At 40.2% G+C, this 24,705-nt stretch overlaps 6 protein-coding genes across 6 annotated transcripts; 2 read left to right on the forward strand and 4 right to left on the reverse strand.

Moving 5' to 3' along the window:
• Nucleotides 1–48: 48 nt before the first annotated feature.
• On the reverse strand, nt 49–1,023 carry Iyd (Iodotyrosine deiodinase). Its single transcript, XM_017245762.3, has 2 exons — nt 864–1,023; nt 49–803 (listed from the first exon to the last, which is right to left on the reverse strand). Exons 1-2 carry the CDS (start codon nt 1,021–1,023, stop codon nt 112–114), a joined length of 852 nt encoding a protein of 283 aa, XP_017101251.2. The 3' UTR covers nt 49–111.
• A 121-nt stretch (nt 1,024–1,144) lies between these two features.
• LOC108128268 (uncharacterized) lies at nt 1,145–2,801 on the reverse strand. The gene has a single exon (XM_070279487.1). The coding sequence runs from the start codon at nt 2,606–2,608 to the stop codon at nt 1,145–1,147; it is 1,464 nt and encodes a 487-aa protein (XP_070135588.1). The 5' UTR covers nt 2,609–2,801.
• An 838-nt stretch (nt 2,802–3,639) lies between these two features.
• LOC108128430 (uncharacterized) lies at nt 3,640–5,014 on the forward strand. The gene is made up of 2 exons (XM_017246028.3): nt 3,640–3,688; nt 4,524–5,014. The coding sequence occupies exons 1-2, from the start codon at nt 3,640–3,642 to the stop codon at nt 4,571–4,573; spliced, it is 99 nt and encodes a 32-aa protein (XP_017101517.1). The 3' UTR covers nt 4,574–5,014.
• On the reverse strand, nt 3,915–4,557 carry Irbp18 (Inverted repeat binding protein 18 kDa). The gene is made up of 2 exons (XM_017246027.3): nt 4,423–4,557; nt 3,915–4,301 (listed from the first exon to the last, which is right to left on the reverse strand). The coding sequence occupies exons 1-2, from the start codon at nt 4,540–4,542 to the stop codon at nt 4,074–4,076; spliced, it is 348 nt and encodes a 115-aa protein (XP_017101516.1). The 5' UTR covers nt 4,543–4,557; the 3' UTR covers nt 3,915–4,073.
• A 43-nt stretch (nt 5,015–5,057) lies between the features above and the next one.
• Nucleotides 5,058–7,021, forward strand: APP-BP1 (Nedd8-activating enzyme E1 regulatory subunit APP-BP1). The gene is made up of 6 exons (XM_017246025.3): nt 5,058–5,193; nt 5,253–5,417; nt 5,471–6,116; nt 6,182–6,515; nt 6,575–6,823; nt 6,881–7,021. The coding sequence occupies exons 1-6, from the start codon at nt 5,126–5,128 to the stop codon at nt 6,991–6,993; spliced, it is 1,575 nt and encodes a 524-aa protein (XP_017101514.2). The 5' UTR covers nt 5,058–5,125; the 3' UTR covers nt 6,994–7,021.
• A 10-nt stretch (nt 7,022–7,031) lies between these two features.
• Nucleotides 7,032–8,307, reverse strand: Elo68beta (Elongase 68beta). The gene is made up of 4 exons (XM_017246026.3): nt 7,952–8,307; nt 7,713–7,875; nt 7,419–7,590; nt 7,032–7,356 (listed from the first exon to the last, which is right to left on the reverse strand). The coding sequence occupies exons 1-4, from the start codon at nt 8,134–8,136 to the stop codon at nt 7,055–7,057; spliced, it is 822 nt and encodes a 273-aa protein (XP_017101515.2). The 5' UTR covers nt 8,137–8,307; the 3' UTR covers nt 7,032–7,054.
• Nucleotides 8,308–24,705: the final 16,398 nt, after the last annotated feature.

The following is a 24,705-nucleotide window of genomic DNA, read 5'->3' on the forward strand; positions in this document are numbered from 1 at the left end:
GAAAACAGTTTTATTTATGTTATATTATGTTATATATATTATGTTATATTAATTTTTAAAGTGTCTTTTTAAGTTTCCTTATTGTAATGTTTTTATTTCAACGAATTAAAATTAATATTTTACCATTATATCCGACAACTGTTTTCGTTGCAAGTCAGGAACTTTGCAGTCCTCCGAAGGATATCCAACGGCCAGAAGGATAAGTAGTTTCTCATTCACCGGTCGCTGGAGCAGGGTTCTCAAAGCAGGTCCACAGTTTAATGGAGTGGTGACGAGGGAAGCCAATCCAGCGGCCTGGAGAGCGCACAGAAGTATACCTCCGGCTATGGATGTGGATATCTCGTTGTAGTAGTGCCTCTTCCGTCGCCCATCCGAGGTCAAGCCATAGGTTTGCTTAAAGATCAGTATCAGATATGGAGCCAGAGTCAGATACTCTTTAATGTGATTTGTTTGCAGGGGGCGTAAATCCGTGACCCACTGCGGGTGCATCCGTTGGCTGTAGTTCATCAGCTCCTCCTGTTCTACTATTTCTCGAATTGTTTTTTTTACTTCTGGGTCTTCCACAACGCAGAATGTCCAAGGCTCAGTATGGGCTCCACTAGGAGCTGTTCCCGCTGCCCGGATACAGTCCTCTATAATGCTCAGATCTGGTTTGGGATGGCTGCTAAAGGAGCGAATACTGCGACGTCCCTGGACTAATTTATAGAAGCGTTCAGCTCCATTCGGATTAAGATTCAATCCGGCCACAAATGAAACGTGGGGTTTCTCCTCCAAGGCGGGTTGAAGATCATCTGTTTCTTCCACTAAAATTAATTATAAAAAAAGATTAATATATTTCTTTAAAAAATGGAATTTCTTTATACCTTCTATATCCTCTTCATTATCTAGCGTATATTTTTGATGAGATTTTCTTTTATGATTCTTCATTAAATATTTGATGGAGAAAAAAAGCACCAATCCCATCAAAAAAGATGGCCAATACTTGAGGAGTTTGGAACTGCCGATCAGCGTTTCTACTTCCATTGCGTTTCAATTAAAAACTGATTCCGCCTCTGAGAGAAAGTGGAGCATTGTGGCTTATCTTCTGAAAAAAAAGTGGGTCAGGGTTACTGCTGATTAAGATGAATGCTTGGTGGTTGGGGTTTCAGTTTGCATTCCGGCAGCAGTAGGGACAGTTTATGCCTCCCATTTCGACCTTTGGAGGTGGCCGTTTCTCCAGCTTGTTCTTCAGTGGACAGTTGGCATTAACGCAAGCCACTTTTTTGACCTGATTATTCAGGGGCTTAGCCTTTTGGAGGACCAACTGCCGCTTGTGGACCTCCCGCAGAATTTCAATAATCTGCCACTTGGCATCAAAGTAAATGAAATCCGGCGCCGTAGTTAGTTCCATACGGATCATGTCGCAGAGCATCTGCACCTGCTGACCATTTGGGGTCGGAGGAACAGGGGGAATAGAACTATTAGCCTGCGGTGGATTCGGGTTATTTGGCACAGGGAATGCAGTCTGCGTTGGATTCGGGTTATTTGCCTCAGGGAGTGCAGTCTCCGGTGGAATCGAATTATTTGCCTGCGGGGGAGTGGGGGATTCATTCAAACGACATTCCGGCACACATGGTGACTTATCCGGCCGGAAAGGGCAAGAGAGATCCGTAGTCGTTAAATCCCGCTCGTTGGAGTAGCACGAGGACTGCACAGACACTTTGGAGTTTTGATAATTTTGGCAATCAATGTACTGAATCTTAGGAGATGAATCCTTGTTAGACTGATCATCCGGAGGACAAACGCATAGTTCTGGGGAGGGTGCAAAGGTTACGGATGGTTGCCCATTGTTTTCAGAGGTATTTTCCGTTTTTGAAGATTCGTCTTCTATTTCAATCCTTTTATTTTTTCTACACTTTTTACCCATGAACGAGAAATATTTGGGAAAAGAAGTCAATGGGTATCCGGCAATGCAAGCGTTTGGCTTGACCACTTGGTTCTGAATATCCTTGGATGAAGACTTTTCTTTAAAGTTGCTGTCTTGGCTCGAGCTATCAGACCATGTCTTATCGAAATTTATGCTCAGATAGGGAATCAGGAATAGAAATTCGTTGTAATATCGAATCGACGGAGTCATTATTTCACCGTATTTCCAATGGGCAATCTCGATGATGGTATACTCTCTCTCGAACAGGCTGCGCAGCTCCTCAAGCCGGCTCTTGAGTCCTGCGCTGGTGTGGCCGGGAAATGATCGAACCATGCCATTGTAGCAATCCTCATCGTACTCCTTGTTACCATAGAACGGGTTCCTTGGGTTGTATAGATTATCGTGCTTTTGGTAAAGGCGAATCAGCTTCCTCACATCCTGTTCCTCCATTTTTAATGAACTCCCATCCACCGGTTCAATTTTCTTAATCTTTTTCTTTTTTCTTGCGAACAAAGAGAAAACAGGACTCCATGATTTATGGAGTTTTCCTTTGGCTTTATAGATGGGACTACCTACGGCAACTGCTACGGCGTCTGTTACTTGCCCGGTGCTGGTGTTGCTGGCCCCCGAGATCTGACTTGATGGCATTGAAAAGCTCGAAGTGGAACGCTTGGAGCAACAGTGTCTGGGCTTTTGTTCCATCTTCCACTATTTGTCGCTTCAGGAGTGTCACAGTGCGGCTGGCGTCGTTTCCGGCAGGCTGACGCTCCTTCAAGGGGAGCAGCATTCTTACTGGAATGAATTTTGTAGCATTATCTGGATCTAGGACATTTTTAATTCAAAATTTTAAATAAACTTCATTCTGGAAATAAACGTTGGGGCCTATGACTTACTAAACAAATCTTTTGGAAACTTTAAAAAACACGCAACAATTTATATTTATAAATTAAAATTTTAACAAAAAATCAGCAGTACTTATCGGATCTTGCTATTTTGAATTTACCGCCAAACTTTTTGGCGACCATAATTGTTTTTTCTGTTTTGCAAATTATTTTTTGCAATCAGGTATTTAATTATCTTTTATTATTTTTGCATCGATGCAAAGAAGTAAGATATTATTTAAAGTTACCAAATTAATAAAGCAATAAAAATTATTTTCCATATACATATTCTAGTGTGACCAGTCTGTATGGTAATGGAAAGGCAGGTTCCTGAGAAAGGCATTTGATGAAGAAAACGTGGGCACACATAAAATTCTAAATAAAAACAACCAAAACCAGTTACGTGAAATTATAAATAAAAAATAAGGAAATAAGCGCCTGGCCCTGGGCCAGCCAAAAGCGACAAACATAGAGCCCCAAAATATCTAGTTGCTGTTTAATTTGAGCTTCAACACGTGCCTGACAAGTAACATCAATTGCAAGTGGAATCAGATCGGAATCACCATCACAATCAGAATCGGTGCGGGGGTGCTAATTAGCGGAAGACGGCAATTTATTGAATGCAAAGCATTATATCCCCAGCACGAAATCAAAATTTAATAACTGGTGTACGGGTTGAATGGGTTAGCGAAAAAGTGTAATAAATCAATGCCAGAAGGCAGAAAATTAGAAGAAGCAGAGAGACGGAAGTAGCGCCACAACAAAGAGAGAAAGACTTAACGGGACCCTACCCCATAAACAAAGACCTCCCACACTACTACTACCCTTTATTAATATTTTGATTGCTTCAAAATGGATGAGGTCTTCAGTCTGCACATGGAGAAACTTGATGTTTATGACGGTAAGAAAAAATTCGACATTTTGCTAAAAAAAATATTTCATATATCTTATTTTTCACGTGGCAAAAGATATATGTAGATATTTTATTTGTCATAGATAAACTGACAGTATTTAAAGCTAAACAGTGCTATCTATAATGTGAATAAGAACTTGATATTAATTAAATCATTTGAATAACATATGAATGTACCTTTTATTTTTTAAAGTACAGCACACAGAAATTGTGATAGATTTTTTAGACATATTTATTCGTACATTAAATATAATCGAGTTGAAACGGCACTTAAGAAAGGGTTAAAAATAGATTGTTTGGATTTCATGCGGTTCCCAGGAATCCATCTTAAAAGTAGGTGAACAAGATTAGGTATATTAGGAGCAGCTGCTCGTTAGTCATTGTCATCGTTGGGCTCGGGCCCGGCCAGGATCTCTTCGATGATTCGATGTCCGTCCTCCGTTTTCTCACCGTGTATGATCAGGTCACGCAATGTAGCTATGTGTTTCTCGCCCTGCTCTATTTGAACTTTTAGCTGGTCGTTTTCCCTTCGCAGGCCGTCGATGCGTTTCTTTCGCTCTTCCGCCGTTTTCTTGGTTTTCTCGCGAGTGCGCTGCACTGCCTGTGTGGGAAAATGAGATAAATCGATAAGATGCAGCTATTTTTGGGGGACCCCGAAAAGGCCCCAGCAACATGTTCCCCGCTCAATATTGCTCCCTTTGTTTACATGATTCTCATCTTACCTCATTGTTTTTCTTTCGTTTCAACTGATACGCTGGATCGTCTGCTTGGGGACTCATCGGTGACTCGCCCGCATCCTTGCTTGTCGACGGCGTGTTTGCAGTTCTCCTCCTTGCCGGCATCCTGTCAGTGATAATCCTGATCTGTATTTAGTTTTTTGGAGCCACAAAACTATACGAAATGCTATCGAAAACAGCCAGATGGACGTGTTGTGAAATTACGGCGCGAATGACGTTACCAAAGCAAACACGCAAATCAGCTGTTGGTCCAAGGGTCAGTGTTGGACAACGCGCACCACGCAACCCGGCGGACAATCACATTGCGGTATTATTAAATTAGAAAAACAAATTGTTGAATCAAATTCATACTTAATTAGCATCAAATAGGCCTGGAAAATTATATCACACACAACCCGACAATTTTTCGTTTGCTCAGAGCTATATTTTATAATTTATCAACTGTTTATACAATTTATTTGTAAAGACTGATTTCCTGTATGATAGCTGCGTAAGATCAAGAGTCTATTGCAATAAAATTTAATTGAAATGTAATACGTAATAGTAAATAAATGTTTTAAATAAGTAAGAGTTTAAATTTTCGCCGTGTATACCAATATACAAGTTAGCTTCACGAACAAAACACGCAATCGCGCTTTACAACACTCCTCAAAGCAGCCGGCTCATTTTTGCTTGGATTTTTCGCAAAATGTCTTCGCCTGCTCCAAAATCGCCAGAACTCTCGGACAAGAGCAAGAAATATGACAGGCAAATCAGGTAATAACCATGCGATAAAAGGCGAAGCTCGATATATCATTAGTGCAATTCTTCTGCAGATTGTGGGGTGAGCATGGACAGACGCTTTTAGAGGGTGCCACTGTTTGCTTGGTAAACGTTACGGCAGTGGGTTGCGAAACTGCCAAGGGACTAGTGCTCCCCGGAATAGGGGGATTTACAGTCGCCGATGGCAGTACGGTCAAAGAAGAGGATCTGGGAAACAAGTAAGTGTCAACTCCTAAAGGAAATAAAGATTAAATCTTATTTCTTTTCTCAGTTTCTTCTTAGATCCTTCTTACTTGGGAAAATCCAAGGCTTTCGCCTGCATGCAACTTCTGCAGGAGCTGAATCCCGACGTCAATGGAGACTATGTAGACGAAAGTGCCGACTATATATTGGCCAATCGGTCCAACTTCTTCGATAGCTTCGATTTGGTCATAGCCTCGAATCTGAATGAGAAAACTCTTATCGCCTTGGCCGATCGCCTATGGACTGCCAATGTCCCTTTAATATACTGTCGATCGTTGGGAATGATGGGAACCATTCGCCTGCAAATACGTGAACATTGCATTGTGGAAGCCCACCCAGATAATAGGCAATTTGATTTGCGGCTGGAACATCCGTTCGACGCGCTTAGGGAACATCTGGACGGTACTGAAGTCACTAGTAAAGTTCCCTGGCTGTTGGTTCTCCATAAATACCTAAGTGCCTGGCAGAAGCAGCAGACGGATGGGACACGATCCCCAAGAAATTACAAGGAGAAGAATCAGCTTCGCGAAGCCATAAGAAGCGAGATGAAAGCAGACGAAGAGAACTACGAAGAGGCTATCAAAGCGGTGAATACAGCTTTTGGGGCTGGACAGATTCCAGCAGGGCTTAAAGCCATCTTTGAGGATGATGCTTGCGAGCAGCTCAACAAGAAGGTGGGTTTGATATTAGTGAAATGTTTTTTAAAGAATATTTAAAAACTGTACTCCTTAAATCCTAGAGTGATATTTTCTGGATTATGGCCAAAGCCCTTAAACACTTTGTCATCCACGAAAACAATGGACATTTGCCCCTTCCAGGAGTTCTTCCGGATATGACTGCAAATACTGATTCGTATATAGCCCTCCAGCATATATATCGCCAGCAGGCTGTGCAAGACGCTGAACAGGTGTACCATAAATGCCAGGACTATCTCAAACAGTTAACGCTTCCAGCCGACACCATTGATAAGCGAAGCGTGCGTCTTTTGTGTCGGGAGGCTGCGGGACTCTCAGTTTTAAGGGGTACTCGTGTCTCAGAGGAGTACAAAAAGAACTCTCGTGTGTTGGCCTTGGGTACGTATATTTAGAGTCAGTCATATTAGTCATTTTTATGGAAATTCTCCAAAAAACAGTTGAAGATAACGAGCTGCAAGGAAATCTTACATCGTTCAACTTTGCGCTTCGAGCTTATGAGCGTTTCTTGAGTGAGTACGGAAACATTCCTGGAGAGTGCACTGTGGAACAGGACATAGGACGTCTCAAGAGCATTGCTGGCAAAATGATGAGTGATCTAGGCATGCATGCAACCATTAGCGACGATGTTTTGCACGAGATCTGTCGTTATGGCGGAGCTGAGTTACATGCAGTGTCTGCTTTTATAGGTAAGTAGTGGTCAGACCATTGAATTAAATTATTCACTATAATGTTTATTAATTTAGGTGGCTGTGCTGCTCAGGAAGTGATAAAGGTGATTACCAAACAATACAAGCCCATTGATAATACTTTTATATATAATGCTATAACCACTGAAAGTGTAACGTTGAAGCTGTAAATAAATCGCATTTTCATAGAAAAGATTGGAGCTATAACCAGTGTTTACTTTTTATATATTTTTACATGGCTTTCTTAGAACCCGCCTTAGGTCCATAACTATTACGGTAGAACTTGCCAAACAAATAAAGAAAAGGTAGCATATAGACACTTGCTGTAATTAATGCCCAATAGCTGACTTCACACTTGCGGATCAGAGCCTGTGCGCCCCAAATGAATCCATATCCAAACTGTACTAGCTGAAGTCCGGTCAAGTAACGCTTCCACCATAAGAACCGCTGGATTCGAGGGCCCAAGGAGCTTGCTGCATAATATCCATACATTATTATGTGTATGAAGGAGTTAATCATGCCAGGTAGAAAAGCTGTTTATATTAAAATAAAACGTTGAAAGGTATGTTTATAAATGGACTCTTTAATTACTTACTTGAGCCCGAAGGCATCCATCTGGCAGCCGCCCATGTGAGGAAAAACATGCTGCTATGGTGGTAGACGTGCAGGAAAGTTAGCTGCCTCCACTTGTGCCGAAGGATAAAGAAGGCCGTGTCGGCGAATTCAAACACTTTCGAGATAAAGAACCACCAAAGGGCCGCTGTAATCTGTTTTAAATTTTTTTTAAATTATAATTTTACCGAAAACAAGATCCCTCAGCAAGGGTATTTAACGTTAAGTATGTATGTATCGAGCCCTTATCTAGGCCTTTTTTTGGCCATCGACTTACACGCATTTCATGAGGGCTATAGCTCACTCGACACGGCTGACAGGCGTAGCTGTAGCCCAGGGCCCGCGATGCCGTAAAGAGCTCCAGGAAAATGTGGGCATTCAGAAGGGCCATGGCCAGACTGTGCAGGAACAATGGCACTCGCAACTGCATCGGCTTGTATCTGTGTAGGGGGATGTGGATGTCCTTTGTGTCAATCGACGGAAGCATGGACAGGGTCGATGCGGTGGCGACCTTACCTGGCTGCCCATTTGGGCCCGAATCGTACCATTAATAGGTAGGTGGCCAACACGGCGGCCACATTCCAAGGCGATTCGACCAAAGGCCACGTGCGTGTCCGCTCGTCCGGTGGCGCCACAAACCTATATAGATAGCTGCCATTCGGGGGCAGACCGATGTCTGTGTCATTGCCATTGAACGCCATCGAATGTTACCGGCTTTAAGATTTCACAGCAGCGACTAAACGGAATGCCACTCCAAAGTCTGGCTCTTATATACGGATTTTGGCCCTGATCGTTCCGCTGATGCGTTATAATTTTATGTCCGTATTTAATTAGATGTCGTTGAAGCATAAAGCCTGGGTCAAGTCGGGGTCTTAACTTTGACATTCCCACTTAGTTTTATTGGCCAGATTGAGATCTGTTTTTCAAAAGATTTGGGAATATGAATATCAAAGGTATGGGAGTCGAACCTGCAATATTTTGTAGGCCTGCCATATGAAATTCTTTTTCTTTTATATTAAAAACAAGAAGAAAGAAAGCTAACTTTGGGCAGAGTCAAAGTTGATATACCCTTGCGCTTAAGATGGGATTTTTATCGCAAATATTGCAAATGGTAGACAAAATTTATTCGAATATAAAACTAAAAAGAAGAGTTCCCCAGCTTCTATCTTCAAAATAGCTAAAGTTGGTATTTTTACCAAATACCTTTTCCGATTCTTCAGTTAAATGAACTTTTTTCGTGATGGGATCCCTTGAAAATGCAGTTTTCCCCTATAGGGTCCGCAGTGATGGCTATATCTTCTCCAATTTTCATCCGATTCTCAAGCGGAGTACCTTAAACGATTTCTAGATCGATTAGCCATGATTCTCCATCAAAATCCTGACACAAAATATTTTTTAGATTTTTTGTCCATTTTTCCTGATGGATCCCTTAAAAATGGGGTTTTCCCCTATAGGGTCCACTGTGATGGCTGTATCTTCCCCAATTCTCATCCGATTCTCAAGCGGAGTACCTTAAACGATTTCTAGATCGATTCGCCATCATTCTGCATCAAAATCCTGACACAAAATATTTTTTCGATTTTTTGTCCATTTTTCCTGATGGGAATGCACTTTTCCCCTATAGGGTCCACTGTGATGGCTGTATCTTCCCCAATTGTCATCCGATTCTCAAGCGGAGTACCTTAAACGATTTCTAGATCGATTCGCCATCATTCTGCATCAAAATCCTGACACAAAATATTTTTTCGATTTTTTGTCCATTTTTCCTGATGGGATCCCTTAAAAATGGGGTTTTCCCCTATAGGGTCCACTGTGATGGCTGTATCTTCCCCAATTCTCATCCGATTCTCAAGCGGAGTACCTTAAACGATATCTAGATCGATTCGCCATCATTCTGCATCAAAATCCTGACACATTATATTTTTTCAATTTTTTGTCCATTTTTCCTGATGGGATCCCTTAAAAATGGGGTTTTTCCCTATAGGGTCCACTGTGATGGCTGTATCTTCCTCAATTCTAGTCTGATTCTCAAGCGGAGTACCTTAAACGATTTCTAGATCGATTCGTCATCATTCTGCATCAAAATCCTGACACAAAATTTTTTTTTGATTTTTTGTCCATTTTTCCTGATGGGATCCCTTAAAAATGGGGTTTTCCCCTATAGGGTTAACTGTGATGGCTGTATCTTCCTCAATTCTCATCCGATTCTCAAGCGGAGTACCTTAAACGATTTCTAGATCGATTCGCCATCATTCTGCATCAAAATCCTGACACAAAATATTTTTTTGATTTTTTGTCCATTTTTCCTGATGGGATCCCTTAAAAATGGGGTTTTCCCCTATAGGGTCCACTGTGATGGCTGTATCTTCCCCAATTCTCATCCGACTCTCAAGCGGAGTACCTTAAACGATATCTAGATCGATTCGCCATCATTCTGCATCAAAATCCTGAGACAAAATATTTTTTCGATTTTTTGTCCATTTTTCCTGATGGGATCCCTTAAAAATGGGGTTTTTCCCTATAGGGTCCACTGTGATGGCTGTATCTTCCCCAATTCTCATCCGATTCTCAAGCGGAGTACCTTAAACGATTTCTAGATCGATTCGCCATCATTCTGCATCAAAATCCTGACACAAAATGTTTTTTCGATTTTTTGTCCATTTTTCCTGATGGGATCCCTTTAAAATGCAGTTTTCCCCTATAGGGTCCACTGTGATGGCTGTATCTTCCCCAATTCTCATCCGATTCTCAAGCGGAGTACCTTAAACGATTTCTAGATCGATTCGCCATCATTCTGCATCAAAATCCTGACACAAAATATTTTTTCGATTTTTTGTCCATTTTTCCTGATGGGATCCCTTAAAAATGGGGTTTTCCCCTATAGGGTCCACAGGGATGGCTGTATCTTCCTCAATTCTCATCCGACTCTCAAGCGGAGTACCTTAAACGATTTCTAGATCGATTCGCCATCATTCTGCATCAAAATCCTGACACAAAATATTTTTTCGATTTTTTGTCCATTTTTCCTGATGGGATCCCTTAAAAATGGGGTTTTCCCCTATAGGGTGGACTGTGATGGCTATATCTTCCCCAATTCTCATCTGATTCTCAAGCGGAGTACCTTAAACGATTTCTAGATCGATTCGCCATCATTCTGCATCAAAATCCTGAAACAAAATATTTTTTCGATTTTTTGTCCATTTTTTCCTGATGGGATCCCTTTAAAATGAGGTTTTCCCCTATAGGGTCCACTTTGATGGCTATATCTTCCTCAATTCTCATCCAATTCTCAAGCGGAGTACCTTAAAGGATTTCTAGATCGATTCGCCATCATTCTGCATCAAAATCCTGACACAAAATATTTTTTCGATTTTTTGTCCGTTTTTTCTGATGGGATCCCTTAAAAATGTGGTTTTCCCCCATAGGGTCCACAGGGATGGCTATATCTTCCCCAATTCTCATCCGATTCTCAAGCGGGGTACCTTAAACGATTTCTGGGTTGATTTTCTACCATTCTGCATCAAAATCCATAGACAAAATATTTTTTTTTATTTTTTCAGTATGAAATGTAGTCCTAGAATAAAATTTATTTTTTATTGCATTTTTCTTTGTGGTTGAAACCCAATTGTAATAGTACATTGAAGTTTTCAAATGCAGCACAATCCTTTGTTGTCGGTCTCGTATTTATTTCAACTGCATTGGAGATCTTGATTAAGCAGATGCATTTATTTATCGAATGCCTCTTAATCAATGAAGCGTTAAATATAGTTACCCACATATATCTTTTGTGGCGCACTACCATCAATATTGAAAAGTGCAATTGCAGGAACACATTGCAGGAGCAAAAATAACAAGAAAAACAATTGCCAAGCACAATAAACTGTGCAACGTGAGAACGGTTTTCTGATGGTGATGGCTTTGGCAGGTTGATGGGCGCCGGATTGGGGCTTATAAGGCGCCTCCCAGGGGGCGGTGATGGAGCGAAGGGCTGAAAGCGGAACCTGAAAGCCAAAAACGAAAAACAAACATTTTGCTAAGACGTTTCGGTTGAGTGTAAAAGTCACCGAGAATACTCTTTGCAAATAGGATTATTTTACTTTAACAAAAAATTTGTTAGTACTTATAATGAAAATATTTTTCAATCTTTTCAATGTTTCATTTTATTGTTACTATGTATATACCCGGTACTTGTATAATAAAAGACTAAAGAACATTATTTAGTTGTAAAAAAATCTCAGGGAACCTATATACATATTCTGAAATATTTTTAATCTTAATAATATATGTAGTTGACACCAAATACCAAAATAACACTCTATTTTGTAAGCTTAAGTATTTTAAATCTTTTTTAAGTTAAGAGCATTGACTTTTCGTTAGAAGTTAGCCTTTTTAGAATCCATTTGTAAGCCCAGAGCGGTCGTAGTTGTTTGCGCTTTTTCCTGACTTTTGGCCCTTCCATGTCTCTGGCTTCGACTCCATTTTCTATTATTGTTTTCTTTATTTGTATTACAGTACGTGTTTTCACCTAAGGCACTTTGCTCTGCTGCTGTTGCTTTTTTTGTTTACATTTTGGATGCCGACCACCGACCAGCTGCGTCCAAAGGGTTGAGCTCCCCACCACCCAGCTCGTTCGGTTCGTCCTGTTTTCGTCTGTTCGATGTTTGCATTATTATTATTTTGTAAGTCTTGTTCCGGTCCTCGTAGAGCGCAATTGTATCGCAACTTGACCGCAGCCGTTGAATCCATTTTATGGTCTCAATCATCGAGTGTGGGAGTGCTTTTGGAATGTTCTCTCTGAATCAAGCGTCAATTTTCATTAAAATAATGTCACAATTTCGCCTAGAAATGGGTTCTCAACCGGGTTTTAGGGGTCTCGCCCTCCGAGCACCCCGCATGCTCAATTTGCGGTTAACCACCTAGCTTTGCCCATCATCGGTAGGCTGAACATATGCCATCATGTCCTGCGGCTACGCGTGTCCTTCCACTCGTGCTCCTCTCTCTGTTTTCTGTATAGCTTTGGGTCCCCCCGGTTTTGAGTGCTTACGAATGCGTATAATTGAGTTAGTCTGATTGTTATAATCAGTACTCACACTAACTTTAATCTAGGGATGAGACCAGGAATGGTTATAAGCAGGGATATTTTTAAGTAAAATCATTAAACATAAACCCCTATTAAAAAAACATATTCTTTTCAAAAAAGTTACTTTTTTAAAGACAGACATTGCTATTTATATTATAGCTAGAATCGGATCCCATCTACATACCAATGGTAAGTCTAATTAAAACTTAAATGAATAATGAAAATAATAAATTCCATTTTAATCAAAATGTTATTCTTAAAAAAAAATACCTCTGTTTTATGAACAGTGACTGCTTTTTGGATCATAAAAGTTATCGGAATAATCGGGCCCCATCTCCATAACAATTGCAGCTCTATCCATGCGGTTTTTGTGCGCACTCGAACTGTGAACAAAGTTTTTTTGGCCAATGGCAAATAAATTTGATGGATGGATGTCCTGTTGTCTGACGGCTGTTATTTTGTCGTTCCCTCCGTGGTCATTTCCATTTGCTCTATATGGTGAATACCGATCCAGCCAAGCGTTTACCGAGCACTGAATAATTTACCTTTTTTCGGACCGGGAATGGACGAATGAACCGTATGTCCCCTTTATCCGGATCCTGGCGACAGTGTCGCCCTGAGTCAGCCACGTGGTTTATTAAATAGATTACAGTTTTGTGACGGCACAACTTCATGTTGCACATTGGCATAGACGAATGTTGAAAGGACTCCTCCACAATGGCCGAAGGACTGCTGTCACTGAACTATTGTCGGAGTTGCATGCATGACGAATTCATGGTGGACCAATGCAGTTTTTGTCCATCTTTGACCCCAAAGGACCTCATATGCATATGGCTGTGACTATGGCCTGTGGGTGGACAATGTCAAGGGTTCAAAGTTGAAAAGTTATACAAATAAATGCATGAGAGACATACACAAGAGAGGTTTGTAATAATGGATATTAATTCAATTGTATAACTTATAATGGTAAAAATAAATATAATTTAAATAGGGAAGAAGGAAAAGGGATAATGATTTTCTGCTCAGTATTGTTTATAAAATAAACACTTTTAATACTGACTCTCCTGGAATACAAATAAATGTCATCTTCTTTTCTCTGAAATTTTTTCAGTCAATAGTTCAAGTGTCCTGGCCGCATCATTATACCAATATTCGGAGCATTGACAGCGGCGAGCAATTGCTGTGGCAGTGACAAAAAGGAAATATCATCAGTCCAGTTTCCTCCAGTTGCTCCACTTTTCCTTCAGCCATTTTCATGTTATTGTGATTTTCTTGTTGCTGTTTGCTGAAGATGGGTGGGTGGAGGTGGCGGTGAGGGATTATTGAATGCGAATGACCTGACCTAGTGGCATTTCCTTGGGATCCTGCCATTCTGCCATCCTGCCGATGGCCATTCACTGTCGAGTCGAATCGCTTTTTGTGTTTACTCGCATTTCCTGCACATTTCCGCCTCAGTGGGAATGTGGCAAGCCGGTCACCGATGCTCGCAGACGCATGAGAAATTGTGGTCATGATTGGTAAAATACCTTGGGCTTTCCACTGCCGTTTCAGGTACAGGTTTAATTTAGATTGAGATGCAATTGCCTTTTTTTTTTCAATTGCTTGGTAAAAAATCTATAGGATTTTCCTGCCTCTGGATGCAGCTCGGAGGCTGTTATCCTTTTATCCCATTTGTCTATGACAGAACTGATGAATCAAATGGCTATTGGAAAGGGGTCTTCTATAAATTTAAACTTTTTAAAGAATTTTAAGTATCTTTAACTTAACTTTTATTGTGATATCTAGATGACTTCATATAAAACCACACTATTTTATGGCATTCCCGACGTGTCACATAAAATTCGAATATAAAAGGAACTATCACTTCCGCTGTGCGAGTCATTTTTCTTTTGATGCCACATTGCCCCTTCGCAGGTGCAACTGGGCGTGGCAAAGTGAACAACATATTTTATTTGTCTTCCCAACGGCGTCTCTCGCTCTTTCTCTGCCATCACCCATACGCCACGTTGTCACATCGCCCGGATACGCGTTATTTACAAGACATTTGTCATGGCTTTGGGTTTCTCAGATCGGAAGTGCAATACGAAATTGGTGGATAGTGGGTAGACGGTGGAATAGGATAAAGCCATCTGCTTGGTTGGGCATCAAATGCATTTGGTATATCCTTTCTTGGTGGAAACAAGAGAAATTAATGCCGTGCCACTTTGTCATCGAGGTTTGAGAGTCAATTTGTATTTAAAGAGCTATCTAAGAGCTACTATATAACAATAACGACCTTTAGAATTTCAATTAAAATATACTATTCAAACATTAATTTGTTCTCCACCAAGCTACTTGCAATGCATACCAAACGTAACTGAAATAAATGTTGATCCCAGAATCAATTTGTTAACTTTTATCCGAGTACCCGGGTAACTAGAACAAAAGCAACAGAAACTGTAGCACTCCTTACAAGTCCCTGGGCCAAAGGCAGTACGTTCATCACTTTTAAGCCAAACAAAGTTAGTACATCAGCCACAACAACGCCCAGTCCCTCCCCCATGCCGCTCCATGCTAAATTAATTAAATTGAGCCAAGAAATTGTAGAAACACGTATTAGTATAAAAGCAACAGCAACGACCCACAATTTTTAATTGCATTTTAATGACTTTATTTCGCTGAAATATGCCAGCACACAGAAACCCATTAAACTGATTAATCTCAGCCATTGACACCTCGAGGCTTTAATTAAAGTGGCCCAGGCCAAAAGGTTGCCCTGGCCATCATAACTCGGCCCAGAGCGACACATAAAGTCTAAAAAGCCAAATAATACGAAAAAACTAAAACTTTCTATTGAGCAGGCTGTCTGTCAAAAAAAAAAGAGTGAACCGGGATACCGAGGTACCGAGGCGGTTATACCATATGTACGGGAATGTAACATGGAGAGTGGAAACAGAACTCGAACATGCTACAAAACAGTGCCATGTGGCATGTGGCATGAACAAAAAGTAAGTCCGACAATTGGCAGTTTCGCAAAATAACTTTGTTGCTGCTGCCGTGGCTGCCAGTGGATGGTAGTGGCCCAAAATAGCCGACACAGCATATATAACTAATACTCCCGGTTGGCAGCTGACCACAGACCAGTCGTCCGACCAAACATTCAACCACCCGATCCACCACACCCCCACATCACATCCTACTGGTCCCCCATCGATGGACAATAAAACAAATCGAATAGAACTTCATTTTCTCCAACAATTTTTTGCTCGATTTTCTTGCTTTGGTATGGTTTGTTTGGTGGCATTGGAGGGATGGAATTTTGTGGGTCCATTCTGTCCTTACTGGCTGTGTGAAAATGGCCATAAAATGTGAAGGGAAAATCAGTGTTTAATTAAGTTATAAAAATGTTTTGGTCATTTAAGTCCGCGACCAAAGGAATTTTCGGGCTTAACGTTCCTTCAATGAGACCAAATGAAATGGAAACTTTACAGGGGACTGGACATTGTCTTCTTTATTCTTTTTGCAGTATTATGTCAAACAAAGTTTTTTTTCAAGAATTTAAGACTCTGGAATATTTGAATAAAATAAATGTCATTAGAAATTGTGGAGAAATGTGGCTTCTAAAACTTTAATTTCCCAGGACTTGAAAGACAAAGTATCACGTGGCATTCTGGCCATAAAGTAAACATACTTTATGTGTGGAAAAATGCATACACTTTTCTAGGCGGTACTCAAAAATTGCACTCCTGCATTTTTGCATTTTTTTTTGCTAGTTTTATTCTTTATTTTTTTATTGTTATGAAGAGGAATATTTATGAGGGTTCTATATGCCCTAGAAAAGAGACAAACTTGAAATAAAAGGGTAGTCACGCCTTGCAGATCTTCCAAGGAATATAGAGTTTAAAAACTAAAAAGTTGTATTTTCAAAACTATAACTATCTTAAGGTATGTAAATTTTTTTGAATAAATTATATTTTCTTTAATAAAAGAGGTAATGCATGTGGTCTATATTTTGTATAATAATAATTTCTTCTTTTATATGTAGTTTAAAACTCGTATGAGTTGCTGCAGCTTATGTACTTATTCTTGTGCAACTTCTTCATCCGTTTCCTTATGCGAATGTGCATGCTTAAGCTGCTTTTCCACGAGCACAGGACACTGAGGAAAATGGAGGGAAAGTGTGAGGAAAACAACACATTGAGCTGAGCTTTACGGCTGGCGTATAAGTTTCAAAGTCAGCATGGAGGGTCCGACTGCCTCAGAGTCTCTGTTCGAATGTCTTGCAACTTTTGCAGCGTCGTCGTCTTTTGGCCAAAAAGAGGTATTTAGACTGGATGGCAATGGTGATGGGAATGGTGATGGAAATGGGACTGGAGGGGAATGTGACCAAGGCTGAGAGAAAATTTATCTGGGCACGTCTTCTGAGTATTTCAAATGCAATCCATTGTGCTTCTCGGTCTGTGTGTGTGTGTGTCGCTGTGTGTGTTGCTTTATGTCCAGTCTGTTGTGTTTGTGTTACCAAAATCCCCATTGCCTGATGGCGATGGTGTTGGTGAAATACTTGGCCTGTGGCGCTGCGTTTGCACTTTGGGAAACCCCTTTAAACGCATCTCAAATACGCCTTCTATGCTGAAATTTCAGCAAGGACATTGCCCATGCTCTTGGCTCATAAATCTTTTCTTTTTTTTTTTCTTCGAAGTCACAATTACCAATTCCCATTTCTGAATTTATGGTCTTTTATTTAATTTAGTTTCAGTGAAAATGGGTATTTATTTTAAATAATATAAATACTTTTTGAAGAAATTTGAAAGCCAAAAAGCTTCATCAATTCGTATCCGATCGGATTAAAAAGTACCATTTTGTGTTCAGGGGTCCAAGAACCTCTTTTCCTCATTCCAAATATTGCTTTAATATCATTTTTTAATTTTTCAAGGGTTACCCCCATGAAATTGTGGGCTTGCTTGTATAACTTCAAATTGAAACTTATTTTCCGTAAAAGCTAATTATGGCTTACCAATAATTTGAAAAAGTGGTTCATAACTGTAACTGAATAAACGCATTTTGAGTTAAACTTTTAATAAGTAGCTTTCAGGCAGTATGGGGGCTATAGTATCTGTAATAATCCCGCAATCCAGAAAGTATACATGAAAAAGTTTAACTGGCACCTTGGGTTTTGGCCAACTTTGTTTTTTAGCCACTTTAACTTTTTATTCACTCAACTGATTTTAACTTTGGCATAATTTTAATTTTGGCTTGCAACTTTGCTGGAGGGGAGCGAGGAGTGCACTAACTTAAACCGGATCATGAGATCAAGGATCAGAGGATGTGCTTAAATGAGGTGGAAGTTCATTAGCCCCGGAATGCGTAATTGCAACAAGAGAACGAAGTGTTTGATTGAGAGATTGGCTCAGATTGTAATCGAATTTCAATAGAATTATGCTGTTGCGACCGACGTTGATTAGATTCCAGTCATTTGAGGGAGCAGTGGGCGGACATGGGTTAAGTATGGGGTCGAATTTGTCGTCTTGAATTGGTCGAGTGTGGTGCTAAAGGTGTGCGGCTAATTGGTTCGCTGTTTGAAAATTAATTCTATGCTAATTATTGGCTAACATGCACACAATAAACGCAATTATAATTACGCAACTGCATCAACAACACAAGCCAAATAAAGACCTCAATTAGGCTGACAAAATAGGCATTTGCATTTTCCGCCTCGTCACTGTCATGTTTTCGGTTGTTTTCTCTTTGTTGTTTATTGTTTACTATTTTTTTTTAATTTATTTTTTATTATTTTGTTTCCATTAGATATTAGAGCTTAATTAATGTGTCAACAGTTTGGAATGGCGAATAATTGACAGGGACAAGGATGAAATTCCTCGTTTAGCCATGTCAACAAATGCCATTAGTTTCGGCAAATGTGATTTGCATGAATTTTGCATGTTAATCGAGCGAAGCGATAAATTGATTAAATCTATTTGCTTTTTGATTTAGACGCCACTTCAATTAGTTACAGTCGAGTGCCAAACTTATGCATATTAGCTGTATTAAATGTGCAACAGAGATTTTCATAATAAAATTGATATTTATAGTGGGATTCGATTACCATATTTAAAAAAACCCACTATATGCAAAGCTTTCCACAATTTTTGCAACTATCTCGTTAAGGTTAAAATCAAAAGTTACTTTAAAGTTATACAATGCATTGAAGCTAATAAACATCAAAGTTTATGCAACACTTCTTTTGACTTCCACCTGCCACACACCCACCCACACATCCCTATACATGTTGCATACACACCCTCATGTAAGCAAAATAGACACAAACGCATAACTTTTGGTTTTTGGTTTGACATTTTGTGGTTAGATTTTAATATGTGGCAAAGTGAATGAAAAGTTACGCAGGACCCGGAACAACCAAGATGGCTAAATGCATTATGCCACTGCTGTTTGCCACAGTGGAAACTTTGGTCACGATACGCCCCCAGACCCTGGACCCCAACCACCCACCCGCTGATGCACAAATGCTGCCCCAAACCCAAAATGATATCAGTGGCAGCTGCTGTTTCTGGCATGTGTATGGCAAATTAGCATTCTTGCCACCAGAAATTCGGGTGTGTGTGTGTAGTTGTTTGTGTTGCATGCTTCACTGTCTCCACTGTCTGGCATTGTTTGCTATTTGCCTTTGCAAAGACGATGCATTACACCGTGAAAATTCGACAAAGTATAGGATTTTATAAAGGGATTTTCTAACTTTGCAATCATTCAGAGTTATGGGCAAATTAACATTTTATTTTTAAAATTTGTTCTATTTATAAATCTTAAATTTTATTAAAAATATGTTCTTTGTGTAGTCTTCCTTTTGCATTCAAAGGAAAGCTTAGGCTGTCAGCGAGCTGCAGCTTAAAGCCTTAAAATTAAGCCAGACGTACCACATGGCGGATGCGTGACATTGCATAACTCACTTTGTCGAAGTGTGGCACAGAAGGAAGGGGTCCGGGGCAGGATCCTACAAGGAGGCGAGGGCAGGGCGGGGCTGAGTGGGTAAATTACAACTTGAGCAAGCAGATCCAGCCTCAGGCCTTCGGGCGGAAACTTTGTCCTGAAAGTTGAAGTTGACGTTGTTGCACAAGTACAGACCGCCTTGTCTTCCACCTTGCCTCGTGCAACAAGCAAATGCATTGCAACTTTATTAAAATGCCGTAAAAGTTATAAAAACTACTAAAAGCAATGGGTAATAAGTTATTGTTGTTATTGCTCATAATATTGTTGTTATGGTTGTTTCCTTTATCCTTTTGTTTTTGTCCTTTTTTTTCCTTTCGGTGGAAAGGAAACTTTTCCACTGTTGACAATGTGCAATGTCGAAATGCGGGAGAGTCCGTCCGCCATCCCGGCAGTGTAATTTGATAAGTGCGATACGCATCTGGAAACTTTATTGTTACCTGTGTTCCTGCCATCGGGCCTTCCTGGCAATCCTTTCGGCCCTCTCGGCGTTTACCGAGCGCATTATTATCGAGCCAGAGTCGTGATTGCAATTGTGTTGCAGCTGCAATTGCATCTGCATGCGGCAGTGGGCGGAAACGGAAATGAAAACGGAAGCTGACCTCGGCTTTTGTGGGACATGCACTTGAAAAAATAAAAGTAAAACAAAGATGAAATCTGTAAGAACTTTGAAAGGTATGCCAACTGATCTTTATTTTCAACCAAAAGTTTAAAAATTTCTTTCAGAAAAAACTTTTTTTCAGTGCAGGCTTACAGTTTATCGTTTGGTGGGCTTTGTGACTCTTGTTAGTGTCCTTTGAAAGTGGCATTGTTAGCCGGTTGGCCTGGTCAACGTACTCATTTGGCCATGGTTATAAATTCCCCGGTATGGCTCAAGTGGTTAGCCAGCTGCTGTTGGCATAACAATGTACGCATCTTCATCACAGGTTTCCTGTCCTGCCGACTCTGGATTCCTGCCTCTGCCACGAATCCTGGCCCTCAACGGCAGCCATTAAAGGATTCTCGAAAGTTTGCTCTAGCAGTAACCGTTTGTTGCAAGTAATAATTGCATTCGCGGTTAAGCACACACACATGCACACCAGTCAAGGCGATGAGTTGCGTTAAGTTTCGCAGAAGGCACTTAAAAATCTTAAACACTTGCAAAAATAAAAGCTATTTAATGTTATAAAATACATATTAAGCAAACTAAAGAACTGGCTAAAGAAATCATCTTCTTGTCTTTCTCCGACAATGTTGATTTTTCAGCAAAAATACAAAGCAGTTGAAATATTTTTGAGCGTGCCACATGCTCTCATCGCTTGAGGCAGCAACCGTGCCAGCCAAAGCCGCAGCTTCAGACTCAAAGTGGCAGGGGCCGGGGCAGGGAAGAGGGGCAGTCAACAGCTCAGGAACAGCAGCAGCTGTAATAAGACAGCTTGTCTGCACCCGCTTCTGTCTTGTTAACTTTTGCTCATTTGTGCCCCGAAACGCTGCACCCGACAGTTGCAACCGGGACGAGGTGTTGAAGTTTAGCATCTCAGCTTGACATATTGCCGCTTACCGCCCGCGGCGATGCTTTTAATGAGCGCCAAGGACAATCTGCCGGAGCATTTATCAATTTATTGTATAAATATTCAAGTGTTGCACATGACAATCTCACTTTGTTGCAAACTTGAGAAATTACAAAAAGTTTGCCACGACCATGGCTTGCCAGGCAACATCATCGATACAGGCAATTAAGTTTGGTTTTAACACAAAAGCCCTTTTAATGAGCATTAAGATAATGTCGCTCATGATACCGATAAATGCCCCATACTTTTCAGATTTTAATGGGGCATGTATATGTGGAGATAAACGTGTATGTTTGGTGTATCGTGTTGTGTATCCGGAGGATACTTTCCTCTGTGAAACGATTGACTTGTTAACTGTCGCCGATAATCGTTGCCAATTTTTGAAGTCTTTCGCGGTGGCAGGACGACATGGATGAGATTCGGTGGAAAAAGTGTTCTAGAATGCAGATGCTTTATATTCTGGTGAAGAGTAATTGGTGTATATAAAATTGTTGGGATATTCATAGAGGTGTCTATAAATAAAACTGTCAAAATATGTGGAATATATCGAATATGTGGCTTTAGTTGCGAAAATAAGTGTTATCACTGAAGATTTTAAAAGAAACATATTAGAAAATATTCTCAAATAGTTAATTGATAAAATTTCTTAATTTTTATCCAGACTAAGACTTCTTGGAGTATTTCCAGTTTACTGGAGCATATTATTATTTTTTTACATACCCCTTTCTTTGGAAAGGTTTCGTCTTAAAAAGCCTCTACTATTGCCAAAAAGTAATAATCAGTTTTGCTTACCAGGTATCGTATAGTCTAGAAACCATTGTATATTATTCATGAACTTTCCGTAAAACCTCCTTTCTGGAATGCAAAATCATTGCCTTAAATACGCATCAATTTCCCGTACACATACACATTTTTGGGCCCACATCCCATCAATGGCAATTTTTACATGATTATACAGACAGATGCGGCCGTTGCCACCGCAAGTGACAAAATGACACTCGACGAGCGTGTAAGTGCATGTCAATCGTGTTTGCCTGGCATCAATAAAAAGTAATTTTATTTCGCATTAAAACGGAGCGAGAGGTCGCAGCGGAAACCAGAGTGCAGGTGAGTGCTTAAGGCAGGCACTTTAAAGGTCTGTTTAAAACAGGGTTCATTATGGGAAAGGTAATTGTCACTTGGTTTATGATTAAGAATTATCTGCAGCAATTTTCTATAATATTGTTTTAATTATTGACTATATCATTTGGTGATTTATTTACTTTGTAATGTTGATATCCTTTTTCCATCCTCTTTTCTCGAATTTTCTTCCGCCATTTTATAAGAATTGATTTAGGCTTTTTTTTTTAAATTCAATCCCCAGCATTTAAATTATCCCCAGGATATTTGAAATCTATACAAACCGAAGTTTTCCTCTCTAGCTGGTTAATTAAATGCCGCCTTCGCTGCGTGATTTCTTTTACCCCAAGGCCAGGAGGTCCTTGCCATTTCCTAAGCCACAAAAAAATAAAAGGAAAAAATCGACTGCCAATTGGTGGCTCGCTAATGTTGTTTGTGGGCCACAGAACTCACTTTGCAACATGTGCGCCACAGACACTCCACTCAGTTTCGCATTTCGTATGCAAAACGCCACGGGTGTGTGCGTTTTTGGGGCAGGAGGGGCATCAAAGCCATGCCACAGACTTTCCTGCTCCTTCGGCCTGCCTCAATCAATTTCAATTTATCAATTTTTACAATCAACTGATTTTATCAATTTTATGGCGCTTTTTAAGACCACGAGACTGAACGAAGACGAGCCGAGGACGATCCGCCTTTGGGCAGGAAAAGGAATGAAAAGGACATGCCAAGGAGGAAATTTGACTGCCAGTCACAGTAGGAAAGAAAAATATCAGAGAAAAAAAAAAGAAAAAGAAAAGGAGAAGCCAGCGAAACATGTCAATAAAATCAACAAATGTCGTTGCAGGTTTATTGGCATCTCGTCTTGGCCCGGTTTTGTGCTTTTTCAGTTCGGCATCCTGGCTCGTGCTCCCGACTTCCTGTTTCCTGACCAGGCTTCTCTTCGCATGTAAATAAGTATTTTCCTCGAATTGTTATTCCGAACTCTTGGCCTGGCTTAAAAAAAAACAGTCGGCCCTTTGGCTCACTGCCATGATGGCTGACTTGACTAATAATCCACAGGTAAGTCGCTTAAAATCTTGGCAACGTCTTAGCCCAAATTATTATTATTTTGTTAAGGTCTTTTGTCTTTTTCCTAATAATTCCTTTGGATATTTATTTGGTCATCGTTTCTGCCTCTAATCTGCATAAATAAAATTGAAAAGACCAAGAAGGTTTATGGTAAATGGAAAAATACTTAAACGTAACTTTAAGAGGTTTTAAATGAACTTCCTAATGCCTTTGGGCCTTAAAATATCCTCCAAGAAAATTGAAACCATTGAATCATTGTAATTTTGGCTCATTTGTTTCTTGCTTTTCAGTTAATATTGATTACCAGAACATTCTCGGCCGGGAAACTTCGGCCATTGGCCATAATTAACGGATAATTTGTGGCCCTAACAACGGCGTCACATGGCCAGGCCAAAGCGTCTTTCCAAAAAGGAGGTGGGAGGTGTGCGGGTGCCATGTGCCTGAAAAACTCACTAATTAAAGTCAACACTCGTGACTATGACCTCATTACAGGCAAATCTGCCAGCCAAGTGGGTGGACGGTGGGACGGTTGGACGGTTAGACCGGGTGGGTGGTGGTCACCTGGTGATTGTCTTCAGGTTGCCTTTGACTCTGCCTGTACACCCGATACTTTTTTCAAGTTCATTAGGGTAATGAAGCAGCCACAGGCACAGCAGACCTAGACCTCTGTGAGCCAACTTTTTGAAGCGAAATGGCCGAGTATAAAGTGGCGTGCGCTTTACTTTATGGTCCTCATAACCATGTGCCCGCTCCTTCCCATCCGGTTCGTCCTCCGCCGCCAGTTGTTGGCTTTTTGCATAATGAATGGACATAAACATGGAGCAGGCAACTACAAAAACCGACAAACAAAGTTTTTTCAAACAGTTTTCTAAAGAGTGGAACAAGTTATAGCTAAAATATTAAAAAGATTAAAAATTATAAATAATATAAAAGTTTTCTATAATCTTTTAACTAAGTAACTTAGATTTTAGATTATTAAGTTTTTATAATGAATGTAATATTTTATGATTTTAATCTTTTAATTTTCCTCCGTGTAGTCTTTCTTTCGGGTGCACATGACTGGTTCATCCTTCCCGCTCGTACCCATTGCCCCATTCTGGTTATTGGCCAGATATAATTTTAAATACATATTATATTTACTTAACGCCATTTCCTTAATTAATAAGAAACTTTTCGGGCTTGCTGCCACGAGCTTAGAACTTATCTTGAAAGTTGTTTGGCCAAAGGGAAATTACTTTTGAGGAGCCAACTTTGGCAATTCAGTTTTAGAAAAGAGTTGATATTGAGGAGTCTTTATAAACGTGAATTTAAATTTTCTTTTCCACCAAGAACCTCAAAATCATGTTTTGCAGATTTATCTTAACATCCAAAGAAACCGCTTTTATTTAGTCCTTGAACCCTTTGATATCTGAACAGAACGCTTACCCAGCACTTGGCAGAAACAGAAGGCAGACATTGAAATTCCTTGAAATCCA

Source organism: Drosophila bipectinata, chromosome 3L (assembly GCF_030179905.1).
Source record: "Drosophila bipectinata strain 14024-0381.07 chromosome 3L, DbipHiC1v2, whole genome shotgun sequence".
In the NCBI taxonomy this organism is placed as follows: Eukaryota; Metazoa; Arthropoda; class Insecta; order Diptera; family Drosophilidae; genus Drosophila; species Drosophila bipectinata.

Excerpts from the sequence above, each read along its gene's own strand:
- LOC108128268 (XM_070279487.1), bottom strand. The coding sequence starts at position 2,608 with ATGGAACAAAAGCCCAGACACTGTTGCTCCAAGCGTTCCACTTCGAGC.
- Elo68beta (XM_017246026.3), bottom strand. The coding sequence starts at position 8,136 with ATGGCGTTCAATGGCAATGACACAGACATCGGTCTGCCCCCGAATGGC. Across the intron at positions 7,591-7,712 it reads ATAGCCCTCATGAAATGCGT|ATTACAGCGGCCCTTTGGTG; the intron begins GTAAGTCGATGG and ends AATTTAAAACAG. Across the intron at positions 7,357-7,418 it reads ATGGATGCCTTCGGGCTCAA|CTTTTCTACCTGGCATGATT; the intron begins GTAAGTAATTAA and ends TAATATAAACAG.
- APP-BP1 (XM_017246025.3), top strand. The coding sequence starts at position 5,126 with ATGTCTTCGCCTGCTCCAAAATCGCCAGAACTCTCGGACAAGAGCAAG. Across the intron at positions 5,418-5,470 it reads GAAGAGGATCTGGGAAACAA|TTTCTTCTTAGATCCTTCTT; the intron begins GTAAGTGTCAAC and ends TTCTTTTCTCAG. Across the intron at positions 6,516-6,574 it reads CTCTCGTGTGTTGGCCTTGG|TTGAAGATAACGAGCTGCAA; the intron begins GTACGTATATTT and ends TCCAAAAAACAG.
- LOC108128430 (XM_017246028.3), top strand. The coding sequence starts at position 3,640 with ATGGATGAGGTCTTCAGTCTGCACATGGAGAAACTTGATGTTTATGAC. Across the intron at positions 3,689-4,523 it reads GAAACTTGATGTTTATGACG|TTCTCCTCCTTGCCGGCATC; the intron begins GTAAGAAAAAAT and ends GCGTGTTTGCAG.
- Irbp18 (XM_017246027.3), bottom strand. The coding sequence starts at position 4,542 with ATGCCGGCAAGGAGGAGAACTGCAAACACGCCGTCGACAAGCAAGGAT. Across the intron at positions 4,302-4,422 it reads AACGAAAGAAAAACAATGAG|GCAGTGCAGCGCACTCGCGA; the intron begins GTAAGATGAGAA and ends TTTCCCACACAG.
- Iyd (XM_017245762.3), bottom strand. The coding sequence starts at position 1,023 with ATGGAAGTAGAAACGCTGATCGGCAGTTCCAAACTCCTCAAGTATTGG. Across the intron at positions 804-863 it reads TAATGAAGAGGATATAGAAG|TGGAAGAAACAGATGATCTT; the intron begins GTATAAAGAAAT and ends AATTAATTTTAG.